This window comes from Falco rusticolus, chromosome 10 (assembly GCF_015220075.1).
Source record: "Falco rusticolus isolate bFalRus1 chromosome 10, bFalRus1.pri, whole genome shotgun sequence".
NCBI lineage: Eukaryota > Metazoa > Chordata > Aves > Falconiformes > Falconidae > Falco > Falco rusticolus.
Window position 1 is genome coordinate 239,067 of NC_051196.1, and position 12,584 is coordinate 251,650.

The window sequence follows — 12,584 nt, forward strand, 5'->3', positions numbered from 1 at the left end:
TCCCAGTATGAAAGGCAGTTTGAAGAAAAGGGACTATCTGATTCTAGTACTTGAGGGATGAGGACTAGTCATCTAGAAACTGTAGCTCCTAAAAAGTGTTCCTTAGCAAGACAGATATGGAAGGACTGGTAAGTCTCTGACTCAGCTGTGTGCTGCTGAAGGATCTTGGGGCAGAAGGAAATCAAGCCAAACCACAAGCCTTTCCAAGGCTTGAGAGCACAAATTATAGAGCTGCAACTTATGCATTACAACCTAGAAGACACAGTCCACAGGGAAGACAGTATCAAGACCATCTGACCTTGAGACTTTGCTTTGTTATCAGCAGAAATTATAGCTATGGCATAAGTGCTCTGTTTTGGCCATCCTCCCAAGGAGATACTTTTCCTTATCAGAATATACACACCCTGGTCTCCCTGCTGAACTGGCCTTTCTTTCCCAGCCTGCCTGTGTAAGAGCAATGTTCTCTGGCTCCTTATGCACAGAAGACAAGTGATGACTATCTATCTCCATACACGCTCTAAAGTTGTACAGGGGTATATATGATGCACCTCTAGACCCTGTTACGTCTTTTTGCTCAGAGGTTTTCTCACAGAGACATGATTTTTGAAATCTTTCCTACAAACCACAAAACTAAGAGAAAGATCACTCCTGCTTTCACCTGGTCTGCCCAAAGATGGTCTCATCCCCTCCCCCCTTCCCTGTTCTGTTCTCACCCTTTCACTCTTGCAGACCAGTGGTCATTGGTGTTGATGACAGCAACGACTGGGGCTGGTTGGGAAAAGATGTCACTCTATAATCCCAAATGCCCTAGAAAAGAGCATATTTTGCCCTCAGTCATTGTGGGGCAAATCCACACCTGTAGCACCAAGTGCTAAAAGGGGAAGGCACACAGCCTGCTAATTTACTCACTTGCTCCACTGCACAACTCTCTGCATAACTTCAGATTTATTTGGATTTTCAAATCCTGCAAAGCTCATAGTGACACAGTTTAAAAGCCAGCCTACCATTTTAGTAGTTCCTTGTTTCACCTTAAAAATGGAATTCCCTTTACTTTTTTTACTTTCTTTTGCCTGATCAAAATTTTTATCCTTGGCCACAGATTTTCTGAAAATGAAAATATTACAGGTTAAGATCCAGTGCTTGTGCCAGCTAAGAAGCAGAAGTGGCTGGTAAGAATCAGATTTTTTCTAAACTGCTGGGGGTATTACATTTTCTTATCTTTCAGTCGGGAGAGCAAGCACTTTGTGATAAAAACTGCCCTTAACAGTAAACAATGAGCTTTTGGAAGCCTCACCAGATTACAAGATTTCCTGTTAATTGATGAACCTGGAACCGACTTCCTGAGCCCAAAAGGTTGCACTTGAAGGATGTGAGATTGTAGTGATGGTAGTAACAGGGAACTCAACTTGCCTATACCTCGACTGTGGGCAAGAAAGAAAACAGAACAATAATGCAGACAACCCTCTGTGCTTAGAGGAACACAGATACACCATGAGTCAACCCACGCCACTCTGCACAGAGATTAACTTCACTCATCACACAGTGTGGCTATCCCTCTGTGCTTACTATGGCTGCTGCTAACAGCATCAGCGCATATTTACAAGACAAACCAGCTCTCAAGACTTGACAGTACCTCTGAAGTGCACACAACAAAGACTGGGTGCAAGTGAATAGTAATTTTAGTTTCAGTTACAGAAGACAGAGTTTGGACAAGTTTGACTATATCTTTTGTACGTGACAGACTCTTCCTTACAACATGCTCTCTGCAGCTCTTTTACTCCTGGTTTTAAGTGTCTCAAGGAGTTATAATTCAGAGTGGTACTTCACAAGGTGCCTTTCTTGGAGGGGGAGGAAAGAAAAGAAAAAGCAAAGCAGCTGTGAGACAAAAGTTACTGATCTCACACAGCCTATTTCCACATTCCCGCCTGCCCACAGCTATGGAATACAAAATATCAGGGCATTCTTGAGAATATACGTTTATGTATATTTTACCTTTTTTCTCCCCAGCTGCTAAGGTCTTGATTGTTCCTACTAAATAGACAGGAACTTTCAAGACCATTACTGATCCTTCTGTGTCCCTCAGCTCGCATGACATTCTGTAGACTCTTGTATTCCCAGGAAGATGCCTGGGTCCCTGTACACTGGACAAATATGGCTTTGAGTAATTCAGAATCTAAATACATGCTGGCCTCCTGTGGGGCATGTTGCTACATCCTTTACACTGGCTTCAGCAGTTTCTCATTCCTGGAATAACAGGAAAATAAAACTTCAAGTATGAGGCTAAAAGTGGTAAATTTTCTACAGGCCAAAAGGATACCTTTTAATTAAAAATAATTATTACCTCCCCAATCCCAGATTTTCTTATGATTGATTGTGACTCCATCTCAAAACTTTGACCAAAAGCAGACTATTAAACAATTTACCAGTCTTGTTTTGCATGTTAAAAAAAATTATTGTGGGTCCAGGTTTCAAACAATTAAACATTCAACAAATCCTGCTTTGGCATTTAAATCAGTACCTGGTGCTCCTTTCACACCTCAGTGAAATCGCCAGGCTTTAACTTTATTTTTAAGCTATACAGACAGCAGTTTCCACTGTTTCCAAGTCCAGCCAGTTTATTCAGCTACTCAAACAGGAACTAAGCTCTTTAGAAAATCAGTTCATAACTTTAGATTACTGAAATTGTCCTTTCATCAGTTCTCTTCTACTTCTTAATAAGTCTGAGATTATGTCACCCTTCTTCATATGGAGGACGACTTCATTCCCAATAAGTAAGGTACTTCTCAAGAGAATGAATTACAGATCTCAGCCTGCATTAATTAGCTCTCTTTTACTTTGCTAGCATTAATAGCAGCAGTGCTGAAATAGTGCAGGTACAAGAAGCTGGTTTATGTGTATAGGGGTCTATCCATTCTGAAGGACACCAGCTACACATCCTGCTTGCAACAAAGGCTGACCTAGTGGCAATAAATTGCTTCTCTTAACTGAGGGCATTTGATTTCTGTTTGGAGCAGACTGCTGTTACCTATTCTGCACTTACGTTTAATTCAAACGAAAAGGGAGTCTAGTGCAGGAGGCACCTGGGTTATGCTTTGCAAAACCACAGGAACTTGGAAAACCAAAGAACATCAATATCTCGCTAACCTCCAGAGGCTGACAGGAATAATTCTAGGAGTAAACTCTGGAAAAGCAATGGCAAAACCCCCTGGGAATATACCACCTTTCCTTATGATTTTAAGATTACTTCTGCTAGTCTAGGAAAGAAAGAGGAAAGTAAAAAAATTTAAGAAAAAATGTGAAGAGGTTGAAACCAGTGAGCAAAAAATACCATATACAGACAGCAAAAACAAACACGTGCTGTAGTTCGCAGGCTAAAGAAGGATTCCAACAAGACAGAATGCTTCTGTGCTCCCTTCTCGAGAGGTCAGCGTTCTTATTAACACAGATGCATTTATCAAATCAGAAGCGCGTGGAAATGGGATCGGTCATGCTGTGAAGTGGATAAGGTATTATTTATTGCTTGTCTAATAAATCTACCAAGGAACCAACCTTCAATTACCTCCTCAGTATTCTAATTCATGAACAAAAGCCCAACGTAGACACACAGAAACCTGGTATCTGGGCTGGAAGTCACATCTTCCCCAACAAAACCGAAACGCTGCGAGCCCAACCCAATTCCTCCCACCTATCCAAACTGACCCAAAAACCAGGCAGCCCCTTTCAATATTCATCCCCCCTTGCATTTCTGTTCTTACACCAGCTACTGTGGCACATTGAGTGGGCACGTACGTATGTGCACACATGCACACACAGCCCATGGGGGAAAACCTATGTGCATGAATGGAATGAGAAGATCTTTCAGTTCAGATTGTTAAGTCTGGCCACACTGCCAGACATGAGCCTCAAAATGCGGAGGAGTGACTCTGAATGATCTGTTCATTGGCCTGGCCTTTGTGATGCTTGAGCGTTTGCTCTCCATATTCCTTATAACAGCCTAAAGACCAAGAAGATTACAGTGGATGTAGTGAAACCAATTACATCTGGTTTTCTTTCAAGACAAAAAGAGTCAAAGCAAATTTACAATAGGAGGTTTCTGTTGTGCCTTATTTGTTTTGACTGAATTCCTGACAGTCTTCCTTGTGTCCACCCCAGAGGCAAACAAGCTAAGCAAGCAAAGCAGAAAGAGCAAAAGGATCTATATAGGATTTTTTCCCTCTGATCCCTGGGGAGAAGTGTTGTCTTTGCCCTTCCAGAGGAAAGCAGACACCTTACAGCTGCTACTGGTGCTAGGGGAGTTAAGGTCAGACATAACAAGATGACTTTGACTCAGGCAAACACTACCATTTCCCAAAGGAGAAATACCTTTAGTAAGATACACAGGACTGCAGGCTTCTCTTTCTCCAAAATTCTGAGATGTATTGAGATCAAAATGTATGCAGGAGACGCTGAGCCCTCTGAAGAGTGTCTAGCAAGACAGGCTCTCTCCAAGGGAAGAGATGATCCCTGGAGAACACTGGCTATCAGCATATTGGATTAAAACTAGTGCAATACAGTGACTGATTTAACTCTATTTTAACCCTGAGAGGCAAAAGGCAGCTAAGAGATAAAGAAGTGACAGGGAACACAAGTAGCACAGTGCAGTGGAGAAAGGGCCGGGAACTGCAATACCCAAGTCTTTTGCCAGAGTGTTTAATCTTTATTTTCTTAAATGCTTTGAGCCATATTGCTAGCTCTAGTGCCAACACAGCTTTTAATCCCGAGTAAATAATTTAGACTTTCTCTGCATTCAGCTTTGCTATCAACTGAATAAACCTGACACTGCTGCCCTGCTGGGGATTACATGGCACACAAACTTGGGGCAGGTCTTCTGCACCACTTAATCATACCACCTTTTGTGACTTTCACACTGCTCCACAAGAATGTAGCACCTGTGGTACTTGGGTGCTGGAGCCTGATCTGTATCACTACTCAGAGGACAGTAGACTTCTCTTTCCTTCTAACAGAGGGAATTCACCTCTTCATGAATATACGAAACTCACCTTGAGACATCATAAATCAATGCTTGTGTTGTCTAGAGCATGCTGCTCTTTGGCTGCCTGTCCCTTATGCACAAATCTGCAAACGCTGCTTTCATTCATTTTATTCCTTCCGTGTTTTTGAATGGAGCAATTTTTTTTCTTGCAGGACTCTTGAGCTGTCCTACATTATCCTAAGCTGATAGCTGCTCTTGCAGACATCAGCAAATATGTATCTACAGACTTGGCAGAAGAAACAAGATTAACCCCAATGCACCTCAGAAAAAGTGTTTTTGTTTTTTCTCCCTGGCAAACATATAAAGCATGTTTCATGTCAAAAATAGACACACAGAGTTATGATTAACAAACCGTAAACTTACCATTTCCCTTTGTTTAAAATAGTTTCTGGTGAAAGAGCACATCAAAAATAATAGTGCAGGTCCACTTCTAAAACCTGCCAACTCACCAAACAACAGATAAACACCTTCTTAGACCACCTGCGTGCAAGCTGCATGGTTCCTCCACTGCAGACAGCAGGGAAGTGTCAGGAACCAAGGTCTATCTAGTGATCTCTTCAGTCTTAAGCCCTTTCGCAACTGCAAATTCACAGGTTGAGGATAAGATTTTCCGAAGTAGACTAGTTGTAGAGGAAACATCCAGAATCATTAGCTACCTTTGAAAGCCTTGCAAATAAATGCAACACTCTACTGTACACGACTGCTAGGTAGCTGACCTAATTTCAGGGTAATTTGACCAAGTCATCTTCATCTTGACCCTTCAGAGACAGACATGTGCTTTAACTGGGGACAGCTCTTATTCTCAAGTGCAATCTTAGTTTTTGTTTTTACACAACTTTGTGTATCTGCTGATCTCAGAGTACCTACAAAAGGACAGAGTGTGTCATTAGTCTGTTACCATGACAGAAACATAAACAGGATAAGCCTGCTTAAGTGGGATGGCCAGTGACCAAATGACCAGCAAATGAGAGGCACTGAGCTGGGCTCTGCCCTATCCATAAAGCGCGCAAAAGCTTATGAAACAGAAGACATCACACTTGGTTCTAAATAAAATAATCTCAAATTTGTAACATGCTAACTCACCTGAAAAGGGGAATGCAGTCCTCCAGGAAACAACTGCATTGTAGATATTAATGCTGTAGTCTGTGGTACAAAGAGGTCTGGGCCGTGAGCTGGAGGCAGTGGATGAACTGACCTAGGAATTTTCTTTTAATAGAGAGAGAGTGCCCAGTAAAAAGGGGAGACTAATCAGACAGAGAGCTTAGTTTAGTTCCTATTGTCGGCTTTTCAAACCTACTGATTACAGAAAGAGCAGCCCTACTCATCTCAAGTGCTTCTGCATGGCCAGAGCTCCTTTCTGCTGATCTTAAGCACTTCTTAACACTACCTCTGCCGTCAGAAGAGATAGAACAGTTGATATAAGGTACTTCAGACCTCAAATTCTATTTTAAAAAAAGGAAGAGAGAGAGAGAAATATGTTAATTATGGTAAGGCCAAAGAGTAAATAGGAGGATTAGCTCCAAATCTGTTAAGACAAAATAAAGCTTCAAAAAGCATTTGAATATTCTGATCCTGACTGAGAGGCATGCTCTTGCCTTGGTGCGAGATGGCAGACTGTGCAACTAGGCTGACATTTGCTTTATATTAGTGAACTGAAGCAAAGCAGCCTGATTTTATCATGACCACTCTCTCAGGACATTCCACATATGTAAAATGGGAGTGGACAGTGGGCTAGATTTCCTTCATCAGTATCAATTGTTCACTCCTACCCAATTCAGTGAAGCACTGCCAACTAATACCTGCTGAGGATCTGCACAAGGACCTCAAAGTCAGTATTTCAGAACCCTTTATACATTGTTCTCCATAAAGCAATTCTCCTCTAGACAGTCTCCTTGCACAGGAGGCAATGTACACAATGAACTTCACTCCTATATGCCCGCTCCTATCAATCATCAACAAAATTCTTTAGCAGATGCACAGAAAGCTGATGACAGAAGAAGTAATTTTATTCACTGAGTCAGTCTTGACACTGAAGGGCACTGAACAGCTGAAAACATTCATAGGGAGTTCCACTTACAATGTTATTCAGAGTATCCGTGATGCTTCTGTTATTTTTAAGAAGTGCTTAGATGGAATAGTGTTACCCCTTCGAAAGAATCAGTAGCAGAGGGGAGAATACAGCTAGCAAGGTTTACATAAAACTAACAGTCACATTATGCTCAAAAGCTTAAGTTTATTGCTCTATTTAATGACTACCACCAGTATTTTTAAAAAGAATGCCAGTTCTTCCTGTTAGCTTCTCACTGAAGGAAATATTTTAAATACAGCAATAAAATCAAGTGGTTTAAAGATAACACATTTTGCCGCACATTCATGCAAAACCTGCTGACAGGATTTTTAGAGGATCATGGATACAGAATAAACACAAAGGATGTGTACTGAAATATTGGGAAACTTTCCCCACAGTGATGAAGTTGTAGGCATAACATTTCAGGCCCTACCCTGCACCTGCTGACATCGATAGCAAAACCTCAGTGGGAACAGGATCAGCCCTTATCATTCCAAGAGCTGCTTTACCTTCCCCTGATCAGGAAGTGCAGTAAATTCTCAGAATCTCCTGCACTGACAGAAGTAGTGGGTTTTGGTTATTGTTACAAATAAAGAGAAGCAAAAATATTTTTAGTAGGTCATTACAGCTTCTATTCACCAAATACTCATCTTTCATGTTAGGCGTCCTGTGTACATCCATTTTTCTCTGCTTAATACAGGACTTACACATGTGCTTACCTCTAAGCATTAAACAAACTACAGCCTTATTGAGGTCTAGAAAGAAAAGCATGGGCAGCAACTGTATTATTGAAAAGGAAACACTGCTGCCTGGACTAGTGATTAGAATGGGCTAGCGATTATTTAAAGATGTTTTGAGGGTAAATTTATCAAAAAGCAGCCATCATGCTCAGACTGATTTTTTTTAAAGCTGCCTATAGGGTCTGTGTTAGTTTTAATGAGTGCTGGGCACTCGGTCACTCTCAAAGCTTTGAAGCAAGTTTAAATTCATAGAATACAAGTGATTTTATTATTATATTTTTAATAAGGATGAATTCAACTCACAAAATTCCTCAACTGATTTCAAACTTCAAATTTATGGGGAAATTGTATTCGGATTGTGGTTTGACTACATAAAAAAAGAAACTATTTGCAAAAATCAAATCTGGTTTCAGCCTTGAGATGGCAAAATATTGACAAAGAAAAGCTAAAGTGTGAAGAACTTACGTTCAGATTAACTTCTGCTATTCACCTCATTCAGCCAGCTGTCACGGTACTGGGGTACACTGCTGGTGAGAGTTGGAAGTAAGAATTTGATTCATATCAGTTAAATACTTTTTCCCCTTTAGTTCTGGGTAACACTGCTGGTGGACTGCTTTAGAAAAAATAAACAAGCAAACCATGTGTGAAATGTCATTTCAATGTTAATCTACTTGAATCTTTCAATGCAGAGGGGCTCAGAAGGTTTACGATATACACAGTATTCGGTAATTTTATATGTAAAAACAATCAGAAAGAAGCAAAAAGTTACTTTCAAGCTCAGTCAACACACGGCACATTTCAGCATGACAATCCAAAAAGTTTCACACTGTATTTAGATATATTAGCAATGTTCTTTTAAAAATAGCAAACTGAAGACTATTTTTTCCTGGTTTTTTTCTTGCTTTTGTAACAAATGAAGCTACTATACTTATTTACAGTATAAATAAGCTTTTTTGGTGAAGATCATGTCCCGTCACATATATTTAAGACAAGGTGTACCTCCGCTCTTAAATGTCAATGCAAACAAGAGCATAAAAGCAATATCAAAGTAAAATAATATGTCTTTCTTTCCAGCTAAGACAGCCAGGTTATCATGTGTCTCTTATCAGATCTGAAATATATCTGAATGAAGTCAAAAGTTCTCTTGGTTTTAGCCTTTAGGAATATCATGAACACTTATTCTTCGGCTGCTCTAGAAAGCTGTTTTCCGTACAAGCTCATGACATGATGGACAAATTGATACTGTTCACAAGTCTGGATCATTCCTCCCCTGAAACGGAAAGAAAAAAAGGGGAGGGAAACAGCAGCCTTATTACATGCAAACATATGAGAAATGGCACAGCTAGCATGAAGCTTGTTACACACAAAAGATCCATTCCAAAGCTTCCTGAAATGAGTGAAAAGTGCCCCCTGATTGCAACCAGCTCTCAGCCTGACCTCAAGCTCCATTTTGAAAGTCTTTGCTAACCAAGGAACAGAAGGTAGGCAGAGCAGGAAAGGGCTTTACCTTCATTTTTCTTGGCAGAGGCCCTCAGCCAGTAAGGCACCACCATCATCATTTACCTTCGTGCTACTGGAGCACCTATACATACTCCAAGCACCATTTTAAATGCCATGAAAAGCAAAGCTCTAGACAAATAGATGGGAGCAGGGGGAACAAAGAGGGAAAGTGGCTCATCTAAGACTTCTCAGCTGAATTGCGGACTATAGAGGGCCAGGCCAGACAACTGATGGAGCGTGCAACTTTCCCATGCTGGAAAAGTGTGCCATTCCACGCTGTGCTTTTGGCAAGTTCACCAGGGAACTAGGGGATGACCAGCAGGATTTTGGAACAGACAATGGAACTTTAACAAAAGACGACTCAGATTTCTAACTGAACTGACTACCATGCACACCTTGACCAGTAACAGACTCCCAGCACAGAAATCTTTTTGGTTCAGCTTTTATTCCAGCTTTTGCTGTTCTCTTTAAAACTGCAAACCTAAAAGGAAATGCAAGCAGGAGCAGAAACAGTTTGCTTTTTCATGTATCGTTAGCCTGTGTATTTCTGCAAGTAGCATATTCATCAACACGAGTACTACAGTGGGAGACAGAAATGAAAAAAAAAAAAGAAGGATTAAGTTGTCCATTTGAAGCAGATTTTACTAACATTCAAAATTCTGCTAAGAGCGCCTCATCAACAGCGATACAATCTCTTGACAATCCATTATGAAAATAATTGTATCTGTGGCTCAGACTCCCAGAAGGTGTATGCAGAACTGTGCCAGCACCGGTGCTGGTGCACAGATCCCAGGCACACAGTGCCAAAAGGCGGCTGCAACAAGTGGGGGTGAGGAACATGGGAACCTGCAGGCGGCCAGAGGCAACCACACTGTGTCAGCCTGAGGAAAAGCATACGTGGTGCATTTCCTCAGAAACTTTCACCAGAGGAAACTAATGAAAAGTTGCTTCCTCTGAGCCAAATGGACAGCAGAGTGCTAGCACCCTCCTTGGGGACCTCCCTCTTCGATGGGGTCCACCTTAACAATTGTGGGTCACACAGTAACCATACCAGTAAGAAGTAGATGAGTGGGAAAGACAACCTCCTCCTCCTGCCTCTTGCAGTTACTTTGTTAAGCAGCTGCTTGAAATAACACTTAACAATGAGTAGCGAAGGGCAGGGATCCATGCTACAGCCTCCCATCAATAAGCAAAGGTAGGAAACACGCACTGTGTTTCTAAAGAAACTATCCCTAGCTGAGCATCTCCCCAACTGCTCTACTTAATATAAGCTCACAGCTAATCTGTTTCTGAGTCCTTTTGTGCTGCACACAGCACTGAAATGTATTTATGTCAGTCCACAACACACAGGAAACATTAGTCATATCTGGCAATTACTCCCCATGCAACTCCATTAATGGTGAGGTTGAACCCTGAAGTTGTAGCAACAGAAGCAGTAGCGTGGCCATCAAGTTTCAGACCACAGGAGAAATTTAACAAGAATTTATCTGATTCCCTGCTATGTGGTGGCTTCCTCCCCCTCCCACACACATGCACACTGTGACATGTGCTCACTGTCCAGGCTTGGGCACAGAATAGAGAAATTATGTTTTCATCCCTATTTGCCACAGAAACCTTTCAAATCTGAGTTGCATTGTGGGAAAGGACAGCAAATGTCTCTCAACACTGTGGGAAGGATGCAGGAGCGATCACTTCCCCTCCTTAGTCATAGTCATACTAAGTTATTTTAAGACCAGTTAGTTGTTGGCCACTGCTGCAAAGCCCAGTGCACAGGATTTTTCCAAGGGATATGTGAGGGAATAAAGGGAAAGAAAAATTTCTTCCCTTCACGTCCAGAGTAACCTCAAAGGTGGTTCTCAGGGCTAATGTCAACCCCTCTACTGCTGTGAAGCAGTGAGGTGCATTGTGAGGTGCATTCCTTTACGTCTGCTCTGGCTTGCATCCAACCATCTTTCCCTCAGTCTCTGGTGACTCCTTCCCATCCATCCTATTTTCTCTAGCCAGTAATGACCAGACAAGGAGAAGACAGAGAGGGTCTTCCTTCCTATAGCTGCTTGCACACCATCTCATCCTCTCACGCCGCTTTTGAAGTCACCCAGAGCTTTTGTGGGGGTTTAGTGAAAATGACAGTGGATGGCAGCATGACTTCCAAGAGCCTACAAGCCCCGTTTTTCAGCACATCAGGAAACCATGCTCTTCTGTAGCAAGGACGGTGATCTGACTGATTTTCCATCCTGAGTATCTTCTCCAATGACATTTAAATGGCTTTTTCCTATGCCATCCCACTCTTAAGAGGTACATGGCTGCTACACAGGTCTCTGCAGCCTTCCTTTCCCTCCATGGCATCCCTAAAGTGATCTCTCTTCTTCAGCCTCTGAAAATGACTGCCAGCTCCCCTCTCCCTGCAAAGCTAGTATTTTTAATTGGCTTTCTGTATCATGCACATTTGTAAGCAGGTGTCTTCAACCTTCATTTGTATGGTTATTTTCCTATGTAACATTAGTCACAGTGACAAGATATTTCAGATCCAGACAGATATTTCAGAAGGCCACAGATAATCAGCAGTCACTATTTCTATTCTGGTTTTCTTTTCCTCAAGAAGCCTTTCCTTGCTTGGCCTGAAATCCACTGAAGTAGCCAAACCTCCAAGCCCCTGCAGGTCCCTATCTATCGGAGCCTCAGCAGGGCAGCAAGCATGTCATTTTCTGCCTCCCACTGAGCATAATTTCTCCTCTGAAATAGAAGTTCAGTGTGGGGCTGAGGTTCTTTTTTTTCCCTCAGAAAAATCTTTGGTATGTTTTTCGTGACATCTCTTCCCCCGACTACATTTATCATCATTACAGAGAGCACTGAGACATGTTTTGATGGCACTTGAAACCAGTGGAAGAGGAAAAATAACATCTCTGGTGCAAAATTCAAGTCTGTTTACCTCATAATCAAACTCAAGGTAGTGTGTTAAGAAATGCTTAACTGGAAACTACTGAATTTCTGGAGATTTTCACAGCTCCTTCATACGTCTGCAAACACTCTAGACTGCATACTCTCCCTCTCCCCACAGCATCCCAAGCAGACATGCCCTTCCAACAGTGCTCCCAGCTCCCAGTATACAAGGCTAGACTTCTTCACCCCTCCTGGGAGCCAAGTGCTGATCTGTGACGCTGAGCTTAAATGAGACTTTGCTTCTGTATGAACATGGGGCCAGCTCCTCAGCTGGTGAAAGGTAATCCCTTGCTGCACTGAGCTG

The 12,584-nt window shown here is 41.9% G+C and overlaps 1 protein-coding gene across 17 annotated transcripts in view; it reads right to left on the reverse strand.

The window, feature by feature from the left end:
* Positions 1-7,020: 7,020 nt before the first annotated feature.
* The window catches only part of PTPN5 (protein tyrosine phosphatase non-receptor type 5), a 77,011-nt gene continuing 71,447 nt past the window's right edge, over positions 7,021-12,584 (reverse strand). For all 17 annotated transcript variants that reach the window (XM_037402396.1, XM_037402389.1, XM_037402399.1 and 14 more), the window contains one exon: positions 7,021-9,110. In XM_037402396.1, the coding sequence (XP_037258293.1) occupies positions 9,017-9,110 (94 nt within the window). In that variant the 3' untranslated portion in view covers positions 7,021-9,016. The remainder of the gene's footprint in view (positions 9,111-12,584) is intronic.